Source organism: Bos mutus, chromosome 25, assembly GCF_027580195.1.
Source record: "Bos mutus isolate GX-2022 chromosome 25, NWIPB_WYAK_1.1, whole genome shotgun sequence".
Classification (NCBI taxonomy): domain Eukaryota; kingdom Metazoa; phylum Chordata; class Mammalia; order Artiodactyla; family Bovidae; genus Bos; species Bos mutus.
The window spans coordinates 40,100,874-40,125,261 of record NC_091641.1 but is presented as its reverse complement, the minus strand read 5'-3'; the positions used below and the strand labels follow the sequence as shown (position 1 = coordinate 40,125,261).

General features: G+C 42.3%; 1 protein-coding gene across 1 annotated transcript in view; it reads left to right on the top strand.

Annotated features, from left to right (window-relative positions):
- The window catches only part of LOC102273949 (ATP-binding cassette sub-family A member 17), a 94,969-nt gene that overhangs the window by 46,577 nt on the left and 24,004 nt on the right, over positions 1-24,388 (top strand). Inside the window, 7 exon segments of the mRNA XM_070362588.1 lie at positions 58-268; positions 3,918-4,068; positions 8,594-8,692; positions 19,092-19,254; positions 21,581-21,884; positions 23,318-23,591; positions 23,756-23,960. Coding sequence (XP_070218689.1) covers positions 58-268; positions 3,918-4,068; positions 8,594-8,692; positions 19,092-19,254; positions 21,581-21,884; positions 23,318-23,591; positions 23,756-23,960 — 1,407 coding nt within the window.

Here is a 24,388-nt window from a genome sequence, read left to right as displayed (position 1 = left end):
CCTGAAGCCCAGGCCGGGGCTCTGCCGTCCTCACGGGGCTGCCCCTCCGCCCTCCAGGTGCTGATGCTGGACGAGCCCACCTCGGGCGTGGACGCCATCTCCAGGAGGGCCATCTGGGACCTTCTGCAGCAGCACAAGAGCGACCGCACCATCCTGCTGACTACCCACTTCATGGACGAGGCTGACTTGCTGGGGGACCGCATCGCCATCATGGCCAAGGGGGAGCTGCAGTGCTGCGGGTCGTCGCTGTTCCTCAAGGAGAAATACGGTGAGCGGGGCCGGCGGGCAGCCGAAAGTCCATTCCACATGGGGTCGCGTGGCTGGTCCAGGTGCGGGAGAAAGTGCCCACTGGTCATGTTCCCCGAGGGCCCCTGAGGTCAGGTGGGGAGCGGCCTTCTCTAGACGGCCTGTCTGCTCCCTGTGGGTGGAGACCCGAGGCCCAGGCAGAGGGGCTGTGAGAATGACAAGGAGAGTGGAAAGAATCTCTGAGACTTGGAGTCAGAAGACCTGTGCCTGAGCTCCATGCTGGTAGTTTACTCCTTCTTCATCCTTGTTACAAAGTTAGTTCATCGTTTTGTAGCCTTAGTTTCAGTTCAGTTCAGTTCAGTTGTGTCCTACTCTTTGCGACCCAATGGACCACAGCACGCCAGGCTTCTCTGTCCATCACTATCTCCTGGAGGTTACTCAAACTCACATCCATCGAGTCAGTGATGCCATCCAATCATCTCATCCTCTGTCATCCCCTTCTCCCACCTTCAATCTTTCCCAGCATCAGGGTCTTTTCAAATGAGTCAGCTCTTTGCATCAGGTGGCCAAAGTATTGGAGCTTCAGTTTCAGCATCAGTCCTTCCAATGAATATTCAGGACTGATTTCCCTTAGGATGGACTGGTTGGATCTCCTTGAAGTCCAAGGGACTCTCAAGAGTCTTCTCCAACACCACAGTTCAAAAGCAGCAATTCTTCAGCTCTCAGATTTCTTTATAGTCCAACTCTCACATCCATACATGACCACAGGAAAACTATAGTTTTGACTAGACAGACCTTTGTTGGAAAAGTAATGTCTCTGCTTTTAATATGCTGTGTAAGTTGGTCATAGCTTTTCTTCTAAGGAGCAAGCATCTTTTAATTTCATGGCTGTGGTCACCATCTGCAGTGATTTTGGAGCCCAAGAAAATAAAGTCTCTCACTGTTTGCATTGTTTCCCCATCTGTTTGCCATTAAGTGATGGGACCAGATGCCATGATCTTAGTTTTCTGAATGTTGAGTTTTAAGCCAGCTTTTTCACTCTCCTCTTTCACTTTTATCAAGAGGCTCTTTAGGTTGTCTTCACTTTCTGCCATAAGGGTGTCATCATCTACTTATCTGAGGTTATTGATATTTCTTCTGGCAATCATGATTCCAGCTTGTGCTTCACCCAGCCCAGCATTTCGCATGATGTACTCTGAATATAAGTTAAGTAAACAGAGTGACCATATACAGCCTTGACGTACTCCTTTTCCAATTTGGAACCAGTCTCTTTTCCATGTCCAGTTCTAACTGTTGCTTCTTGACCTGCATACAGATTTCGCAGGGGGCATGTCAGGTGGTCTGGTATTCCCCCCTCTTGAAGAATTTTCCACAGTTTGTTGAGATCTACACAGTCGAAGACTTTGGCATAATCAATAAAGCAGAAGTAGATGTTTTTCTGGAACTCTCTTGCTTTTTCAATGATCCAATGGATGTTGGCAATTTGATCTCTGGTTCCTCTGCCTTTTCTAAATCCAGCTTGAACATCTGGAAGTTCATGGTTCACGTACTGTTGAAGCCTCACTTGGATAATTTTGAGCATTACTTTGCAGTGTGTGAGATGAGTGCAATTGTGCAGTAGTTTGAGCATTCTTTGGCATTGCCTTTCTTTGGGATTGGAATGAAAACTGACCTTTTCCAGTCCTGTGGCCACTGCTGAGTTTTCCAAACTTCTTGGCATATTAAGTGCAGCACTTCCACAACATCATCTTTTAGGCATTGAAATAGCTCAGCTGTAATTCCATCACCTCCACTAGCTTTATTCCTTGTGATGCTTCCTAAGTCCCACTTGACTTCACATTCCAGGGTATCTGGCTCTGGGTAAGTGATCACACCATTGTGGTTATCTGGGCCTTGAAGATCTTTTTTGTACAGTTCTTTTGTGTATTCTTGACACCTCTTCTCAATATCTTCTGCTTTTGTTAGGTCTGTACTGTTTCTGTCCTTTATTGTGTCAATCTTTGGATGAAATATTCCGTTGATATCTCTAATTTTCTTGAAGAGATCTCTAGTCTTTCCCATTCTATTATTTTCTTTTATTAAAATGAAGATTAAGAGACCTTGTTCCTCAAAGAGGGAGCTAATGCCTGCATAGGGCGAGTTGTTCTCTCCACAGCAGGGCGCACTCCTGCTGGACATCCCGCCACAGACATCCCCCTCTTTTCCTGGCCCCCAGCCGTCTGGGTTTCCCTCTAGTGTCTCTGACTGCTCCTGTGCATCACTTCTCCTTCTAGGCTTGGAAGTGCCCAGGTCGCGTCACTATTTTTTCCCCTGCTCACTGACTTGGTGGTCTCATTCAGTGTCCTGACTTATACGTATCTGTGCTGAAAAATGTCTCTGCAGGACCTCTCAGCTGAACTCCAGACTTGTGTGTCTAACTGCTTACTCTGCACACCCCTAGACAGTGAACGTATCTGTTGGACTGTCCACGGCTGATGGCACAGCTGAACTCCAGCTCTTGACCAGCACACCAGCTCACCCACAGTAAAGGCAGCGCCATCCTTTTAGCAGCGTGGCCAGAATCTCGGGGCTCCCTGATCCTCTATGTCTCTCATAGCCCGTATCTGATCCATCTGCCAATCCCCGTGGCCCTGCCTTCCTCACACCCTGGCCCAGCGTACTGTCTCCCTACCTGGATCATTGAAGTTGCTTCCAGCCCACAGCTGGCCTCTGGCCCACTTGTCAGAAGGAGTGTGCCGCTCTGCTGCTCAGTCCACCGATGACTCCCCATCCCACTTTGTGAAAGGAGAAGGCAGGGTCCTGGGAGCTGCTCAAACACCTTGCTTAGCCTGGTCCTGCTTCCCCAGCCATTTCTCCTGATATTCTTCTGCTCCCGCATCAGGGCCCCCTTTCTGATCCAGGACATGGGCCTCCTCCTGCATCCCAGCCCACATATCACCATGCCGCCTCCTCTTCCTCAGGTCTTTAGTCCTTTCAGAGATGTCACATTCTCAGTAAGGCCTTCCCCAGCTTCAAAGTCATGATCCCCAATACTCTGTATCCCCTTCCTGTTCATCTTTTGCCTTAGCACTTATCACTAATACGGTCTTGATTTATTTATTTACCTTATCATATGTCTCACGTTCCTGTAATGAAAGCTCCTTGAGTGATGATAGGGATTTTTGACTGTTTGATCTGCTGCTATATGCTCAGTATCTAGAAAAGTACCTGTCAGGTCACAAGAGCTCAGTGAATGTTTGTTGAGTGACCACAGTGCCAGCAATGTAGTAACAAGTGTTACTAGTAGCTTCTGAAAGAATATTTAGAATACCATAGGGTATGTATTCTCAAAACATAATTTAATTATGAAAGAGATACTTTTGTTCTTAACCTTAATGTTCAAGGTCTCTCTCTGCTCAATTTTCACTTCTCCACATTAGCTATCCCTTAAGCAGAGTGTTGCCTTTAATGCAGCCCTCCTTTTATTTTTCCTAGTATCGCTAAATGCTGTTATCACCTCCCAACTATGGAGTCAAAGGAGAGACTCAAGAATAGTGTTATAGACCTTCCAAGGCAAATTCACCACAGCTCTCCAGCTTGTCTAGCCTATGGAGCTGTCATGTTCTAGGCTATAGAACACTAAGGGTAACTAAAAAGAGAAAAACCATTTCATGATCTTTTAAATGTTTCAGGTGCAGGATATTATATAACTCTGGTAAGAAAACCACATTGTGACACAGAGAAGATTTCTCTTCTGGTTTACCAGCACATACCAAATGCAGTTTTCCAGTCTAGCATTGGAGAAGAGCTAACATTTATCCTTCCTAAAGAGAGCGCACACAGGTATGGACCTGAGAGGGCTGGAGTCATTTTTTGCATGTGCTCAGTGTTCAGTCATCTCTCCTGTCCCTGTCCTCACCAAGGGCTCTCAATTCTGTAATGGTTTGGATTTCTAGGCCTTTGATAGAAGGCAATGGCAACCCACTCCAGTGTTCTTGCCTGGAGAATCCCAGGGACGGGGAAGCCTGGTAGGCTGCCGTCTATGGGGTCACACAGAGTCGGACACGACTGAAGCGACTTAGCAGCAGCAGCAGCAGCAGCAGCAGCAGAAAGACACCACACTCCAGCCAGAGTGCACTTGAAAATATAGGACTCTGTTGTTGTTTAGTCACTAAGTCACATCTGACTCTTTTGCAGCCCCATGGACTGTAGCCCGCCAGGCTCCTCTGTCCATGGGATTTCCCAGGGAAGAATACTGGAGTGGTTTGCCATTTCCTTCTGCAGGGGATCTTCCTGACCCAGGGATTGAACCTGCATCTCCTTCATTGGCAGGAGGGTTCTTTACCATCTGAGCCACCAGGGAAGACTTGTGATCATGTTCCCTCCCTCCTTAAAAACCCCTGATGGCTCCCAGCTGCTTTCAGATTAAAATAAAATTATGATGGCATCAGAGGGGCCCTTGACTGTGTGAACTCTAATTACAGGCACCCAAGTAACTGGGCTCAGATGAAAACTGTACTTGATTTTCCTTTATATTACAGTTGACCCTTGAACGACACAGGTTTGAACTATGTGAGTCCACTTATACCTGGATTTTTCAATAAATAGGTTACTATGGTACTGCACTACCCCTCGTTTGGTTAAGTCTGTAGATGCAGAACATTTGGACTGAAACTCCAGTACTGTGGCCACCTCATGTGAAGAGTTGACTCATTGGAAAAGACTCTGATGCTGGGAGGGATTGGGGGCAGGAGGAGAAGGGGACAACAGAGGATGAGATGGCTGGATGGCATCACTGACTCGATGGACGTGAGTCTGAGTGAACTCTGGGAGTTTGTGATGGACAGGGAGGCCTGGCGTGCTGTGATTCATGGGGTATCAAAGAGTCGGACACAACTGAGCAACTGAACTGAACTGAACTGAACTATAAAGTTATAAGTGGATTTTCGATGTGGGGTGGGAGCCAGGGTCAGCCTTGTAATTATTTCAGACCTCAGACTCATTCCCAACATGTCCCTCTCTCCCTCTCCTCAGTCCTCATGTTTCTTTTGGATAGGAATCTTAGTTATACTTCATTGAGAAAGTAAACACCATCCAACAAGTACTCTATTTATCCCTTTTAACAGACCTACAAACTTGCTTTTTTCAACACCAGCTCAAGTACTCAGCCACTTGGTCTTAGGAGTTTGCTGGTTTGGTTATTTCCTCTTTCATCTACATCATCTACTTCTCTTCTTTGGCTCATGTCCATGAACATATTAGTGTGCTCTGGAGATACACTGTCTTGAGCCTGCCTCTCTTTCCAGCCACCACTCCATGTCCTGTAACCCTGCGCAGGTGAAGCTCTCTAAAAATAGGTTAATCATGTTGCCTGCTTTATCTCATTGCCCATGAATTACTCAGTCTACTTCACAGTGACTTTCACACCCTTCCATGCAAGCTGGAAAAATGCCTATTCAGGTCTTCTGCCCGTTTTAAAATTAGGTTGTTTGTCTTTTTGATATTGAGTTCAGTGAGCCATTTATATGTTTTTGGATATTAACCCCTTATCAGTTCAGTTCAGTTCAGTTCAGTCGCTCAGTCATGTCCGACTTTTTGCGACCCCATGAATCGCAGCACACCAGGCCTCCCTGTCCATCACCAGCTCCCGGAGTTCACTCAGACTCATGTCACATACTATTTGCAAATATTTTTTCCCATTTCAGTAGTTAATCTTTTTTTTTGTCAATAGTTTCCTTTGCTGGTGCAAAAGCTTTTAAGTTTAATTAAGTCCCATTTGTTTTTGCTTTTGTTTTCTTTGCCTTAGGATATAGATCCAAAAAAATATTGTTATGGTTCGTGTGAAACTGTGTTCTGCCTTTGTTTTCTTCTAGGAGTTTTATGATTTCTGGTCTTCCATTTAGGTCTTAGTCCATTTTGAGTTTATTTTTGTATATGGTGTGAGAAAATGTTCTAATTTCATTCTTTTACATGTAGCTGTCCAGTTTATTTCTCAGCACAGCTTAACAAAGAGACTGGGTTTCCCCATTGCCTGTTCTTGTCTCCTTTGTTGTAAACTGATTGGCTGTAGCTGTGTGGGCTCATTCTGGGTTCTCTGTTCTGTTCCATTGATCCACTTGTCTGTTTCTGTGCCAATACCATACTGTTTTGATTACTATCGCTTTATGTGATACTTCCAACTCTAGTCCTTTTTTTTTCTCAAGATGGCTTTGGCTATTCAGGCCCTCTTATGTTTCCATACAGATTTTAGAATTATTTGTTCTAGTTCTGTCAAAAATGTCATTGGTATCTTGATAGAGATCACATTGAATCTGTAGATTGCCTTGGATTGTATGGTCAGTTTAACAATAATAATTCTTCCAATCTAAGAACAAGTGTATCTTTCTACCTGTTTGTATTGTCTTCAGTTTCTTTCATCAGTGCCTTATGGCTTTCCAAGTACTGGTCTTTTATCTATAATGTTTTTATCTATATATGCTATAATGTTCTTTATGTGATGGTAAATGAAATTGTTTCCTTCATTCTCCTTTCTGATAATTTTTTGTAAGTGTACAGAGCTCTGTGTACAGAACAGAACAATATAGAACAATAGAGTTCTGTATATTAACTTTGTATCCTTTAAATTTTACAAATTCATTGATGAGTTCTAGTAGCTTTTTTATGGCATCTTGAGGATTTTCTACATATAGTATCATGTCACCTGATAATGGAGACAGCTTTACTTCTTCCTTTCCAATATGGATTTCTTCTATTTCTTTTCTTGTCCAATTGTTGTGGCCAGGACTTCCAAAACTATGTTGAATGAAAGTGGTAAGAGTGAGCATCTTTGTCTTGTTTCTGATCTTAGAGGAAATACTTGCAGTTTTTCACATCAAATGTGATGTTAGCTGTGGGCTTATATGTGGCCTTTATTATGTTGAGAAACGTTCCTTCTATTCCCACTCTGTGGAGAGTTTTTACCATAAATGGATGTTGAATTTGCCCAGAAAATTTTCCTTCATCTGTTGAGACAATCATGTGAGTTTTATTCTCTAGTTTGTTAATGTGGTGTATCACATTGATTGATTTGCAGATACTGAACCAACACTTGCATCCCTGAAATAAATCCCACTTGATCACAGTATGTGAACCTTTTAATATGTTGTTGAATTCAGTTTGCCACTATTTTGTTCAGAATTTTTGCATCTATGCTCATCAGTGATATTGGCATGTAATTTTCTTTTTCTGTGTGATATCTTTGTCTGGTTTTGGTATCAGGGCCTTATAGAATGAGTTTGGAAGCATTATGTCCTCTGCAATTTTTTGGAATAGCTTGAGAAGGATTTTTCTTCTCTAAATGTTTGGTAGAATTCACCTGTGAAACCAGCTGGTCCTGGACTTTTGTTTGTTGGGAGTTTTTAAAAATTATTTCTGATTCAGTTTCATTACTGATAGTTGATCTCTTCATATTTTCTATTTCTTCCTGGCTCAGTCTTGAATTTCTGTGAATTTGCCCATTTTTCTTTATTGTCCATGTTATTGGTGTATGACTGTTCATATAAAGTTCTTATATTCCTTTGTGTTTTCGTGGTGTCCATTGTAGCTTCCCCTTTTTCATTTCTGATTCTATTGATTTTGGCCCACTCTCTGTTTTTCTTAATGAGTCTAGCTAAAGGTTCATCAGTTTATTTATCTTTTCAAAGAAACTCCTCTTAGTTTCATTGCTTTTTTCTATTGTTTTTGGTCTTTATTCATTTCTTCTCTAATATTTATGATTTATTTCCTTCTGCTAACTTTGGGTTTTGTTTTTTCTTGTTCCTCTAGGTTCAGTTTAGGTCATTTTAAAATTTTCTTGTTTCCTGAGGTTGGCTTGTATCACTATAAACTTCCATCTTAGAGCTTCTTTCTTTTGCCACATCATGTAGATTTTGTATTATCGTGGCTTCATTTTCATTTGTCTCTAGGTATTTTTAAATTTCTTCTTTGATTTCTTCAGTGACTCATCAGTTGTTTAGTAGCATGTTGTTTAGCCTCCATGCATTTGTGGTTTTGCAGGGTTTTTTTTCATGTAGTTGATTTCTAGTCTTATAGTGTTTTAGTCAGAAAAGATGCTTGATATGATTTCAGAGATGAATTAATATTTACTTTGCACCTGCAGTGTGCTAGGTGTATATTTGATTTATCCTTACAGAAAGTTTTGAAGTAAATGGTATTATTTATGCTCATTGTTCAAGTTCAGAGTCATGAAGCTCAAGAGGGACAGAATGGAGACTTGAACAAATATCTTCTTAACTCCATAGTCCGTGCTTTTTCCTTTGTAGAAAGCCAAGGGTAATAAGGAGGGATTCAACTTCCACCTTTGATGAATAAAACTGCTCTTCCCTTCCAGCTTTGAAGCTCTGTTTACGGACTTGGAACTGAGGCAGGAAGAGCTGGGCATTGCCAGCTTTGGGGCCTCTGTCACCACTATGGAAGAAATCTTCATTCGGTAAGTGAATACAAAACCATAGATTCCAGGAATCTTAGGGTTGGAAGGGTACTTAAACGTTGCCCAGTGTTTGAATCCTTTCTGTAACATCCTCACTGAATAGTCTTCCAGCCTCTGATATTCATTAGTGTAGAAAATATTGAATATAATATCATCCAACAAACATAATTTTAACATAAATTCCTAGGAATGAAAAGCAAAAAGTGGCATTGTATCAGTTGGGATGCTTTTGACTCTAAGTAACAGATAAACCGAACTCGACTGGTTTAGACAATTAGGAAGGTTTATTATCTCATTTAAAATAGCACTGAAACATGTATATTATCATATGTGAAATAGATTGCCAGTCCAGGTTCGATGCATGAGACAGGGTGCTCAGGGCTGGTGCACTGGGATGACCCTGAGGGATGGGATAGGGAATGAGGTGGGAGAGGGGTTCAAGATGGGGAACACATGTACACCCATGGCTGATTCATGTGCTGCTGCTGCTGCTGCTAAGTCACTTTAGTCATGTCTGACTCTGTGCGACCCCATAGATGGCAGCCCACAAGGCTCCCCCATCCCTGGGATTCTCCAGGCAAGAACAGTGGAGTGGGTTGCCATTGCCTTCTCTAATGCAGGAAAGTGAAAAGTGAAAGTGAAGTTGCTGAGTCTTGTCCGACTCTTAGCAACCCCATGGACTGCAGCCCACCAGGCTCCTCCATCCATGGGATTTTCCAGGCAAGAGTACTGGAGTGTGGTGCCATTGCCTTCATGTGAATATATGGCAAAAACCACGACCATATTGTAAAGTAATTAGCCTCCAATTAAAAGAAAAAAAAAAGATTTCCCAAGGTAGGGCAGCTCTGGCATTGGCTGATTCATCCACCAAGCTATTTGAATGAAGCAGGAATGCTGGCTCAGTGCTAGGAAGGCTTTGAGGGGGCCTCCCTGGTAAACTTCCCAGGCAGCCACACTGGGCCATAAAGTGGCAAGGAGACCAGGTCAGTATTATTTTACCCAGTCTGGTAATGTTTGTCTTTGAAATAAAATATGCAGGCTATTTATGAGTATTATTTATGATATATTAAAATTTATATCTATCATTTTTTAAAATATCAAAGAGGACACTAATAGATGCAGAAATATACCATGTTCATGGATCGGAAGAATCAATATAGTGAAAATGAGTATACTACCCAAAGCAATCTATAGATTCAATGCAATACCTATCAAGCTACCAATGGTATTTTTCACAGAGCTAGAACAAATAATTTCACAATTTGTATGGAAATACAAAAAACCTCGAATAGCCAAAGCAATCTTGAGAAAGAAGAATGGAACTGGAGGAATCAACCTGCCTGACTTCAGGCTCTACTACAAAGCCACAGTCATCAAGACTGTATGGTACTGGCACAAAGACAGAAATATAGATCAATGCAACAAAATAGAAAGCCCAGAGATAAACCTACACACCTATGGACACCTTATCTTTGACAAAGGAGGCAAGAATATACAATGGAGAAAAGACAATCTCTTTAACAAGTGGTGCTGGGAAAACTGGTCAACCACTTGTAAAAGAATGAAACTAGAACACTTTCTAGCACCATACACAAAAATAAACTCAAAATGGATTAAAGATCTAAACATAAGATGAGAAACTATAAAACTCCTAGAGGAGAAAATAGGCAAAACACTCTCTGACATACATCACAGCAGGATCCTCTATGACCCACCTCCCAGAATATTGGAAATAAAAGCAAAAATAAAAACAAATGGGTTCTAATTAAAATTAAAAGCTTCTGCACAACAAAAGAAACTATAAGCAAGGTGAAAAGACAGCCTTCAGAATGGGAGAAAATAATAGCAAATGAAGCAACTGACATCTAATCTCAAAAATACACAAGCAACTCCTACAGCTCAATTCCAGAAAAATAAACGACCCAATCAAAAAATGGGCCAAAGAACTAAATAGACATTTCTCCAAAGAAGACATACAGATGGCTAACAAACACATGAAAAGATGCTCAACATCACTCATTATCAGAAAAATGCAAATCAAAACCACAATGAGGTACCATTTCACGCCAGTCAGAATGGCTGCAATCTAAAAGTCTACAAGCAATAAATGCTTGAGAGTGTGTAGAGAAAAGGGAACCCTCGTACACTGTTGGTGGGAATACAAACTAGTACAGCCACTATGGAGAACAGTATGGAGATTCCTTAAAAAACTGGAAATAGAACTGCCATATGACCCAGCAATCCCACTGCTGGGCATACACACCAAGGAAACCAGAATTGAAAGAGACACGTGTACCCCAATGTTCATTGCAGCACTGTTTATAATAGCCAGGACATGGAAGCAACCTAGATGTCCATCAGCAGATGAATGGATGAGGAAGCTGTGGTACATATACACAATGGAATATTACTCAGCCATTAAAAAGAATACATTTGAATCAGTTCTGTTGAGGTGGGTGAAACTGGAGCCTATTATACAGAGTGAAGTAAGCCAGAAAGAAAAACACCAATACAGTATACTAACACATATATATGGAATTTAGAAAGATGGTAATGACAACCCTGTATGCGAGACAGCAAAAGAGACACAGATGTATAGAACAGTCTTTTGGACTCTGTGGGAGAGGGGGCAGGGTTGATTTGGGAGAATGGCATTAAAACATGTATAATATCATATAAGAAACGAATCGCCAGTCCAGGTTTGATGCAGGATACAGGAAGCCTGGGGCTGGTGCACTGGCATGACCCAGAGGGATGGTATGGGGAGGGAGGTGGGAGGGGGTTCAGGATGGGGAACACATGTACACCTATGGCGGATGCGTGTTGATGTATGGCAAAACCAATACAATATTGTAAAGTAAAAAAAAATAATAAAATTAAAAAAATTTTTTAATATATAAATTTATTTATTTTAATTGGAGGCTAATTACTGTACAATACAATATGTCTATCATTTTACCTTATATTTTCTACTGTTGAGTCTGTATGACATTCTCTCCCTTTTATGAATTATTTTTTTCTCATTCTGTAGTTTCCTCCCTACCCTACACTAGTTGGAAACTGTGTATTCTTATTTTATTTTTTTAATGGTAAGCCTAGATATTGAGATGCACATAAGTAATTCATCAAAGTCTCAGGGGAAGTAATATCTTTACTCTGCTCCTGGAAAATATCAAGGCTTTGAAACAGTTTAATTTTATTCACACACATCCTACCATTACCGACTTATACATTATACTATCATTATATATTTTAATTCTCTTTTTTAACTCCCCAAAACATTATTGTTTTATCAAAGACAGTGGTCGTTTAAATTCATATACATGTTCAGCTTTTTCTGTGTTTTTTTTCCCTTGTGCTTCTTAGACTTTCCTTCTGCCTGAAGTACATTCTGTCCCATGTCCTTTACTATTTTTATGCTGGTGCCAAACGCTCTCAGTTATTTTGGTCTGGAAATGATTTTGTTTCTCATTTTTGAAGGATATTCTCCTTATCCATTCTTTGGCATTCATTCATACCATAGCCACATATTTTAGATGTGTTTCTTATAAATGGAATATAGCTGGAGTTTAAAAAGCATTAATTTGTATATCTTTATCATTTAAGTAGTTCTTTGTTGTTGTTGTTCAGTTGCTAATTCATGTCCAGCTCTTTGCGACCCCGTGTTCTGCAGCACGCCAGCCTCCTCTGTCCTCCACTATCTCTTGGAGGAGTTTGCTCAGATTCATGTCCATTGAGTCCGTGATGCTATCTGACCATCTCATTTTCTGCTGCCCCCTTCTTTTGCCTTCAATCTTTCCCATCATCAGGGTCTTTTCTAGTGGGTAATAAACTTCTAATCTATTTAGTTTTAAATCTATCATATTACTCAGTGTCTTCTATTTATCCCATCAATTCCATATTCTCTTATTTCCTTTCTAGTCTTTGGAATTGATTTAGTGGTTTTTTTTTTTTTTTTTTTGCTTTATATTTTCTCCTCCGTTAGTTTAGAATTTGTACATTATCTTGCTCTTCTCTTCTTGGTTACCCTAAGATTTCAATGTGCATTTTTAGCTTATTAAAGTGTACAATAAACTAGCACATTTACTTGCATTCCAGACAATGCAATGTGTAGCACTCTTAAATTCCATTTGTTCCACTTTTGCTATGTGGTATTTATTCAACTATTTCAATTCTGTGTATATTTGGAAGTCTGTAGCACATTATTGTGCTTTTGTGCAATCAGCATTCCTTTAAATTTAGCACATATTTACCCTTGGCATTGTTCTTACACTCTTAAGCATCATTCACCCTTAAGCTTCCATCTCGGGCTGTTTTCTTTCTGCCCAAACAATATCTATTTCCTTTAGTGCAGATTTTCTGATCTGATGAAGTCTCAGAGTTTTTGTTTGCCTGAAAATATATTTTTGGCCTCCATTTCTTAGAGAATTTTCCCTTGATACAGAATTTTACATTGTCAGGGGTTGTTTTTAATACTTCTACAATGTAATTCTAATTTCTTCTTCTTAAAACAGATTTGTTGGGGTATAATTTACATACTGTAGCATTAACCAGTAATTCACACCATATAGTTTGATAGCTTTTAGTAAATTTATGGTGGGACCATAAGCCAACATTAGAACATTTTCATCACTCTGGAAAGATCTTCCATGTTCATTTGCAAATATTCCAAATATTCCTTGTTCCCATTTCTAGTCCAAGGAAACCACTAGTCTACTTTCTGTCTTTATATATTTACCTATTATGGACATTTCATAAGAATGGAATCATTTGGATTCATATGTAGAAAATCATACAGTATGTATTTTATGTCTGGCTTCTTTCACATAGAATAATTTTTGGAGGCTCATTCATGTTGTAGCATGTATAATAAATACTTTGGTTTTTTTATTGCTGAATAGTTCTCCATTATATGAATAGACCATTTTTGCTTATTTCTTCCATTCTATTGTCTTCTGACTTCCATATGTCTACTGAGATGTCAGCTGCTAGTATTATTATTATTCTTTTAATGCAGTCTGTCCTTTATCTCTGGCTGCTTTTAATATAATTTTTTCTTTGCCTTAGGTTTTCAACATTTTTACGGTGCTGTGCATTTGTGTGGTTTTCTTTGTGTTCTGCTTAGGATTTTTACCGCTCTTCACATTGTATTTTGCTGGTATTGGTCAGTTTTGGAAAATTCTCACCTAATCTCTCTTCTGATCCATCCTCTCCACTCTTACTGAGACAGCTACTTACACACAACTTTTCCCTTTCAGGTGTCTCATGTCTGTTATACTCCTTTTTGGGCTTGTATTGATTATCTGTTGCTGCTAGCAAATTACTCTGAAACTTAGCAGCCTTGAAACAACAAACATTTGTTACCTCACAGTTTCTGTGGGTCAGGAGCCCAGGAGCAAGTAGGTAGGAGATTCTGGCTCAGATCTATTTTGAGGTGGTTGGAAATGGCAACCCACTCCAATATACTTGCCTGGAAAATCCCATGGACAGAAGAACCTGGTGGGCTACAGTTCATGAGGTCTCAAAGAGTCAGACACAACTGAGCGTCTGAGCATGAGCATGTAGTCGAGTCTCCAGCCGGGGCTGCAGTCTATAAGGGCTCACTTGGGGAAGGATCCACTTTCACGTTCACTCCTGCTGTTGCTGGCTGGCCTCAGCTGCTCATGATGTGGGCCTCCCCTTCAGCGTGCTGGAATGACCTTGTGATATGGCAGTTGGTATCCCCCACAGCGAGTGATTGGAGAAAGATGACCAGATGGAAACCATGTTCACTTTGTCACCTAATCTTGGAAGTGTCATTTTATCACGTTTGCTATATTCTGTTTACTAGAAGTTGGTCACTAGGTCCAGCTCAAAGTAAAGGGGAGAATGTTAGCACAAGTAACGAAGGGAAAAATAAACAAGTAGAACTACCTCAAAATAAAGCTTCTGCACAGCAAAAGAAATGATCAACAAAATGCAAAGGCAACCTACTGAATGGGAGAAAGTATTTGCAGACACATATATGATAAGGGGTTAGTATCTAAAATATATAAAGAATTCATACAATTCAATAGCAAAAAAAATCCAATTTTTAAATAGGCAGAGGGCCTGAATAGACTTTTTTCCAAAGGAAATATTCAGACAGCCAACAGGTACATGAAAAGGTGTTCAGCATCACTAATCATTAGGGAAATGCAAATCAGAACCACAGTGAGCTATCACTTCACACCCACTGGAATGGCAGAGAGACAGGAGATGACAAGTGTTGGCAAGGATATGGAGAAAAGAGAACCCTTGTATTCTGTTGGTGAGAATGTAAATTGATATACAACCACTATAAAAAGCAATATTGAAATTTCCTCAGAAAAATTAAAAATAGAACTATCATATGATCTGGTTCCACTTTATGGTTATATATCTAAAGGAAGTGGACTGACTACCTCAAACATGTACTGCCATGTTTATTTTAGCATTATTTACATGGCCAAGTTGTGGAAACAACCTAAGTGTCCATCAGCATATGAATGGATAAAGAAGACGTGATTGATACACACACACACACACACACACACACACTGTTTGGCCATAAAAATTTTTTTTAAAAGAGGAATCATGCCATTTGCAACAACATGGATGGGCCTTGAGGGCATTACGCTCAATGAAATGTCAGGCACAGAAATACAAGCACTATGTGATCTCACTTATATGTGGAATATAAAAAGAATTCACAGAAACAACAGATTTGTGGTTGCCAGAGGCTGGAGGCAGGCTTCCCTGATAGTTCAGTTGGTAAAGAATCTGCCTGCGATGCAGGAGACCCCAGTTTGATTCCTGGGTTGGGAAGATCTGCTGGAGAAGGGATAGACTACCCACTCCAGTATTCTTGGGCTTCCCTGGTGGCTCCACTGGTAAAGAATCCACCTGCAATGTGGGAGACCTGTGTTCGATCCCTGGGTTGGGAAGGTTACCTGGAGAAGAGAAAGGCTACCCACTCCAGTATTCTGGCCTGGAGAATTCCATGGACTATATAGTCTATGGGGTCTCAAAGAGTGAATACAACTGAGCAACTTTCACTTCCACTTTCTTCAGAGGTTGGAGGCAGGAGTGTGGTAATTGGGTGAAGGTGATCAAAAGTTGTAACCTGCCAATCACATGGTTTTGGTTCCCCTGGCAACCAGACCCCATCTTGTGGTGCTTTCCCAAGTCCACATGACAAAGGACACTCTTACGGCTCTCTTCACTTAGAAATTTGCAAGAGTTTTAGGAGCTCTGTTCTGGAACCAGGACAAAGAACAAATCTATATTTCTTATAAATAACAATAATCACAGAGGGAAATAATAAAAACTATTTCCTCATGATTTGGTTACATTTTACTATTATCAGTGCTCTTGAGGTTATTTTTATGTCTACTTACACTGTGTGATGTGCCGGGGTCCAGCCCCGGCTGATCCAGGGTATTCGAAGCAGGGACAGCGTCGGCAAGGATCAGGATACAATAGCTTCAATTAGATATTAATTAGAGATGTAAAGACTAATAGAATGAGAATAGCTCAGTAGGAAAATTCAGTGGAGAAAAGAGGCTGAGTAGCTTGGTTTACGCGGGAGACCAATAAAACTTCAAGACAAGAAGCTTGCACCACTTACGTAGGCCACAGGCGTCCTTCCGTTCTCCCGAAGGAGAGGAGACACTGAGGCCTCCCCGGTCGGATCTTAGAAGCCCAGGCAAAATTAGTAAGCTTGGTGGGTTCCACGCTCCAGATGGAGACTCAGCCAGAGTGAGAGAGAGAGTGACATGGGGAGACCAGTATTTCGAGAAACTGATCCCAATTCTTTATTTTCCATGGTCTACTTTTATACACTGAGATGTTATGCAAAAGTCACACGGGGTCAGCAGTCCTGACTTTTATCAAAGTCAGGTGTTTCATACAAATGTATACAGAGGTCTTAGAGGTGTTACATCATCTTCTGGCCAGGGGGCCTGCTGACAATTTATGACCTTCTCCTTGTGACAGCGGTCAGTCAACCAGAACACTTATTTCTCCAGGGGTGATTATTCTTAAAACAGATGCCACCCAAATAAAGTTGCATTCCTATATAGGGTGAGGGTGTAGTGGGTTTTAATTAAGGAAAGAATTTACTTAGCCTAAGGTCTAACGTGATTTATATCAAAGGTTAATACTTATTTCTTCTATATATTCATTAATGTGTGTAAGGGCAGGGGATGTGGAGACTTAGCAACAAACATTGGCTCAACAAATGAAAAACCCTTCACCAATACAATTTCTAATCAGCCCATTATACTTATACTAATAGTTTTCTAACTTTTCTAAGGAACCTGTTTTTAGAAGGTTTAAAGTATCTCGTGCCTCTCGCTGTTGGGAAGCTGTGAGCAATCACATGCGGCTGGACAAGCCTGTCAGGCAGGCCAAAGAACCTTCAGAGGAGTTTGTAGGTTAAAACACTCTTGTCACGCCCAGGAGTTTTTATTAACTGGAGCTCTAAGTTAACTCCTTCTCCGAAAGAGGTGGTGGGGGACAGCCCCCCGTAAAGTCAGAGGTGTAGGTGAGAGCACAAAGTAGTAAAGTAGGCAGGCTCTGGTTATGGGGGTAGATGCTCGAGGATTTCCAGGGGGACTCCTGAGGCTCGATCCTGCCTTTGCGTATGTCGAGCCTCCTTCCTCATGACCTTTGCCACGGGCCAAGTGCCTCACTCTGGCCCCCAACAGTGATGGAAGCATTATGTTGACAATTTGAAATCAATACTGGTGAGAGTGTTTACAACATGAAAATTGGTAAACACTATAAATTGGAGTTTATTTCTTTGTTGACTGTCTAGATTTAGAAAGTAATGACTGAGAAAATGTTAATAGTGTGAAGTAAGCTTCAAAGTATGTCCTATCTGAAGCAATTTCATTAATAGAATTTGAGGAAATACTCTTTGAGTTTTTTAAATGTGTTATTTAGTCCAATAAAAATGTTACTCACCTCGTGGATGAATGAATGAAGTTTTGATATAACATCTTTGTTGTTTCAGTTTTGTCTTAATCATTAATGTTAATTAAAACATCAACCAGTGTTCTTGTCCAAACTACACTTAGAGAACCACACACCACTGCCTCCTTTCCGCTGCCACATAAGGGCACTATCCTGTGAGTGGACCGGACCCTCCAGCCCCAGTCCAGCCTTCAGGCAACTGTAGCCTGGCCGAGAGCTGGACTGCATCTGCAGGAGAGACCTTGAGGGAGAACCACTCAGCTGAGCCACCCCCAGATTCCCAACCCACTGGAACTGTGTGAGATTGTAAATGCTTACTGTTGTTTCAAGATGCTAAGTTTTGGGATAATCTGTGTCACAGCAATAAATAACAGTTAATTTACTGTCCTTTGCAGAACTGTACTGGAGGGAAAATGAACCAGTTTATTGAATTATATTCTTGTGACAAATTCCCATCAATGGAATAACTAGCTCAAAGACTATGAGTAAAAGTATGTTTTTTGACCTCATACTTTGCTGAATTTTACCCTGAGCAGGGGTTCGGCAAACTTTTTTCTAAAGGGTCAGAGAGTATATACTTTAGGCTGTGTAGGCTTGGTCGCATAATCAAGGGTATTGTGTTGTTGTTATTCAGTTACTGAGTCATGTGTGACTCTTTGCAACCCCATGGACTGCAGCACGCCAGGCTTCCCTGTCCTTCATATCTCCTGGAGTTTGCTCAAACTCATGTCCATTGAGTTGGTGATGCTATCCAGCCATTTCATCCTCTGCTGCCCCCTTCTCCTTTTGCCTTCAGTCTTTCCCACCATCAGGGTCTTTTCTAATGAGTCAGCTCTTTGCGTCAGGTGGCCAAAGTATTACAGCTTTGGTAAATACTTTAGGCTGTGTAGGAATGGTCACGTAACAAGAGTATTATGTAAGCACTTAATTAACCATGTAACAGCAATTTACAAATGTGAAATCCTTTCTGAGCTTGTCCCATACCAAAACAAACCTTGGGCTGGATTTGGGCCACTGGCCATAGTTTACAAACCCCAGACCTGGAGTGTCAGAAACGCCACATTTTATAATTTATAGTTTTGCTCATAAAATACATATTAAGTGATATTATATTTTTGTTTTAATTTGTGTGTGGTATCTTTTAAGGAAAATAATGAAATCTATTCAAGCTAGTGTTGCCTCAGTTATTTGGAGAAGCCATTGGTCCGTTAATTCAGTTGTTAGTTCCTTTTTAAGCCCTTTCTAGCCAGTATACACTTGCCAACAGTATGTAATCTCAGTGTGGCTTTTTTTCTCCTCATTGTTTGCGTCCTAACTTATTTTTTTCATATCTTACATGACTTTCATCCTTTAAATCTGAACAAAATGGAATGTGTTGTGATGTTGAGAATTCTCATTTCTTTGTGTTTTTGGTTTGGTTTAGGGTTAATAAGCTGATGGATTCCGACATAGACCTGCAGATCATCAAGCTTCCCTCCTTCCATTCTCATCCACTGGTGAGCAGAGTTCCTGTCAACAGGATTAGACGTCTTCATTCAAGGATTTTCTCAATACCATCCGGCCTACCCATCCATCCTAACACCGGGGTGAGCAGATACATCAATGCAAGAAGCAGGTTTCTGTTTCATTCCTGGAATCATGATATTATTCTGTCAAGACATGAATGTCAACCTTTAATAGGGGCTTAAGAAAAACTGCAGATTTTAGACATAAAAGATTGGCTCTGCTGGATTTCAGGAATACCGTGCTCTTTGCTCCAGTTGAAAATCAGAATGCTGGTGTTTTCTGACCAGGATCAACCCAATGAAAGGAAGTATCAGAAAAGCTCATAGAAAGGGTGTGGCCATTTCTTTCACCAGAAAAAAGCAAAAGTAAAGCACTAAATCGAGCTTGTCTGGTGGCTCCTTGTTGAAGAGCCCTTCTGCCAGCACGGGAGAACAGGTTCAATCCCTGACCCGGGAAGATCCCCACATGCTGCGGAGAGACTAAGTCTGAGCGCCCCAACTGCTGAGCCTGCACTCTAGAGCTTGGAGGCCACAACTACTGAAGCTCAAGTGCCCTAGAGCCCAGGCTTGGCAACAAGAGAGGCCACCGCAGTGGGAAACCCATGTGCCACACCTGGAGAAGGGCCCCAGCTCTCCTCAACTGGAGAAAGGCCCACACAGCAGCAAAGACTCAGCACAGCCAAAAACAAATAGATAAGCATTAAAAAAAAAAAAAAAAGAAATTATGAGACTAAGCTTCTAAAAGAAGCATTAAATCTGCTGTCCAAAAAGCATATTTAACCTTTCTTTTTAGTCTTTCACTATGAAACAAATCATACATGGTACCACCTGAAATTAAAAATTTTTAAGATTTTTTTTGATGTGGACCATTTTTTAAATTCTTTACTGAATTTGTTTCTGTTTTCTATTTTGGTTTTTTGGACACAAGGCATGTGGGATCTTAGCTCCCTCACCAGGGTTTGAACCCGCACTCCTTGCATTGGAAGGTGAAGTTTTCATCACTGGACCACCAGGGAAATCCTTAATTTAAAAAAAAAATTCTTATGAAATACATGGGCAACCTGTATTTCATACAGGTTTTAATGCTTAAAAAAGAATGTTGATATATGTTTTATATAGTTGTCTTGATTTAGCTATCTATAAGGTATACTACAAAATAATGAAATTGGTTTTCGTGGATTGCATGCATGCATGCATGCTCAATCACTTAGTCGTGCCTGACTCTTTTGTGACCTCGTGGACTGGAGCCCACCAGGCTTCTCTGTCCGTGGAATTTCCCAGGCAAGAATACTGAAGTGGGTTGCCATTTCCTCCTCCAGGGGATCTTCCTGACCCAGAGATCAAACCTGTGTCTCCTGCGTCTCCTGCATTAGCAGGCAGGTTCTTTTCCACTGAGCCACCAGGGAGCCCTTTCATGGGTTAGTGAAGAGGACTCACTGTTTCATAGTCTTAAATCACCTGTTCAAGGGGAAGCTGCCATCCATGGAGCCCCCAGTTGGAAGGGGTCTTGGGGGTTATCTAGACCAGTGCCTGTCCTACACAGGAGGCTCTTCTCCAACCCCAGGAAGGATCTATCCAGACTCTACTTGGCCAAGCTTTGCTTTTGAAAACAACTCCAGAACCTTCCCAGGAAGTATTTCTCAGAGCGCCACCTCCAGCAGGGTGAGAGCAATGCCTTTTGGTGAATGGTTGAGAGGAAGGAGCCTCAAATCCAAATGTGGGAGACATAGTGGGTGCTTGGGAAAGGCTTTCTGGGGTGTTTTGGTATTTGGGAAACCTGAGGCTTGAAGGCTCCAGTCTGCCCAGCTAGCGCAGCGCCAGTGAAAGAGAAGCTGATGTGAGCCTGTGGCTCTGGGCCCAAGGCTGGATCTTGGGATCTCAGTGCACATGACTGCACACTTTGATATTCAGTGTCGAAGCCCAGGGACCTCTCTATGCATGGCCTGCATCCTTCCACAGGTGCATCTGTGGGCGCATTACTAGAAGTGGAATCTCTTCTCTTTGACTGGGTGGATGTCAAATTAAATTTATTCATTCAGCTCATTTGTTTTCTAAAAAAGTAATATCCAATTAAAATGCCAGCAAGCAATGGCATTTCCCTCCGCCTGTATCCTCATCAACATAAAATTTTTGCCAATCTGACAGGTGAAAAACAATGTATCATGTTTACATTTGGTGTCTGCTTAGATTTCTCTTTCAAACTCTTTCCAATCTGTGCCTTCTTTTTCTGCCATTAAATGTTAATCTAATAATTAAGTCAAAGAATTTTAATTTGAAGCAATTTTTGACACAATCAAAATGTTAGACATAATATGAGAGAATACAGTTGAACATGAGCCACTTCACTGCCTGCCAGCTCCTACCTGTGACCATGTTAATGGTATGTCCTTCTTTTTTTAAATTGTAGTTCAGCCTTCTCTGCCAACAGTTCTATGCTATGTTCTTGAAAAGGGCTACCTATTCTTGGCGCAACTGGATCATGATGCTGTCAATACAGATCCTGGTGCCTCTGGTCATTCTTAGCATCAGCCTCTCATTCCTCAACTTCGATATAAGCATGGACAACAGCCCATTGGAGCTGACCCTAAAATCATATGGTCAAACTATTGTTCCATTCTACATTTCTCCGAACTCCAGGCTGGGTCCGCAGTTTCTAGACCATCTGACAGATGTGCTTATGGCTGAGGACCAGAAACCTCTGGAGCTGCAAAGTAAGTACCAGGCCCAGGAAAATGGGGCAGGAAGCAGGCCCATTGCTCCCTGCAGTAAAGCCATGTGCTTCCAGGCTACATGATGCTCTCTGAAGTCAGAGTGTGTGGCTAGAAGCCTCAGAAAAAATCTTTCAAAAGTAACAGGAAAGGGAAAGTTCCTAGAAATGGGACCAAGTTGTGTCTTTCTAGGGACTAAAGCATGTCCAAAAACGAAACAAATGTTCCGTTATGTTTGAACGTGTTGAGAAGAGATTTACACTTCTGCCAAGGGAGTTTGTGGGTGATTTGGTGATAGATGGGATAAAAACTAAGCAGATGAGAAAAGGAGAATAGTATTTCCTTCAGAGGGGCACAGGTGTACAGAAGAAAGAAACATGTCATGGTGTGCTACTTGGTTCAGCTGTGAATAATTTCTACTTTTTCATAATGAATGTCAAACTGACTACTGGTTAAACTGAATTTATGATATAACTCTGGGGCAGGTGGGGAGAGGTGGGGAAGGCCCTAGGAGGTGGGGATAGTCCTCTAAGAGAGCCAAGTACTTGCTTCCGAGATAGACTGTCAGTGGAGAAATGGACTATTTAGCGATCCTGAGAAGCACAGACTGAAAGAATTCAACATAGTTGCCCTGGTGAGCAGGAGCCAGGGACAGTGACGCGGAAGGCCATGGCACTGTCATCTCTCATTGTAAGTTTTGTATAATTATTTGATTTTTAAAATTATATTGATGTGTTATTTTAATTTAAAATGAAAATTTTAAGGATTTATTTCTAGTAAAGTACAAGAGATCAGCTGCAGAAATGGTTGGGATTGTAGTGTCTTGCCTCTCCCAACCTTGGTTTCCTCACACTGTCACCAGAGGGTCCCCAGGGGAGTGCCCATCAAAGGTGCTTTGCACTGCAACACTGGCACTCAGTAACCCTCAGCCACCAGTACAGTGATCATTCCAGCATAAAAATTCCAGGGTTCTTGGTCAGTCAGCCTGTGTGCTAGAAGCGTGGTGATGAACAGCTCTCAGAGAGCTCCTAGCCCAGAGGTCTTGTGGATAAGCAGTAATCCAGAGGCACAGTCGGTGATGCTCACATAGACATAGCTCAGCCTCAGAGGGTCAGCGGGCGTGCCTGAGTTCAGAGCCTCTGGTGTGAATGGGGGCTGCACAGCAGGGAAGCCTGAAAGATGCCTGGACAAGACTTCACTGCTGTTCCAGTCAATGAAAAGAAAACTTTCTTGAGGCCTCAGGCCTGAGAGGTTCAGGCAGGAGGCAGCCCTGCAGGCCAAGTGGATGACTGGAAGTCGGGGCATGGCCACGACAGGAGGACCCCACTGGGGATGTGTGTGGGGCTTGGTGAGGAGAGAGATGTTCAGGAGGAGCCGCGGTCCTCCCTGCCTCGCGGGGCCTGGTGCGACCCGCTCAGTGGTCTATTTTCTTCCAGGCCCAGTGGAAGCGTTCCTCCTGAAAAAGTTAGAGGAGGAGCCCGAGGTCTTTGACCAGAACTACCTGGTGGCCATTTCTTTTGACGACATGGAGAACCACACCGTCGTGACAGCGCTGTTCAACAACCAGGCGTACCATTCCACGGCCCAGGCGCTGGCGTTGGTGGATAACGTCCTGTTCAAGTTGCTCTCTGGGCCCAGGGCGTCCATAACGGTTCTGAACCACCCTCAGCCTGAGTCGAGCATGGAGACCGCAGAGGACATCCTGTATGAGTATGTGCGGCTTTCCTTTCTCCTCGCTGAGCTTCTCCCTTTACCGCCAGCTTCCTTCCGTTTTGTCTCTTTGTTTTAATTACAAATTGTTATTTTGGAATATGGTTGCTTTGACTGGTTTTACTTAAATGACTGCCTCTCTTTTTATATCCTGCCTTTGACAGGGGCCCTAAAGGACATTATCTTGTCATCAACTTGCTTTTTGGAATGGCTTTCCTTTCGAGTTCCTTTTCCATCTTGACAGTCAAGGAGAGAGGCCTCAAGGCCAAGCAGGTCCAGTTCATCAGCGGCGTCCACGTGGCTACGTTCTGGCTCTCGTCTCTGCTTTGGGACCTCCTGTCCTTCCTTGTCCCCAGCCTGCTGCTGCTGGTGAGCTGCATTGTGAGGGGCCCCTCCCCCCAACCCCCTGTGTCCAGGGGACTGGCCTTGGGGCCCCTGCAAAGAACCGGGACCCAACCAGAAGTCTAGGCTGGCAGCTCTGCCCCTGATGGGCCACGTGGCTGTTAACGCAGCTTCCTCACTGACCCTCAGTAAGAGGTGATTCCCGTCCCAGCGTCATTAGGAGCAGGGGGCCTGCTCTGGGGTCTCTAGGTGGTGACTTCCCCAGAGCTGCTGCCTCAGGATGGTAAGACAGTGCCCTGGGGACAGGTGTAGCCCACCAGGGCACGAGCGGTGCAGCCTGGAGCATGTCCTCCCTGGTTCTGCCTCTGTGCTCCTCATCTTACTGCACTGGTGTCCTCTGCGTGGCCAGAGGAGTGAGGGAAGGGCGGTGCTGCTGCAGTCCTGCCAACACCTTG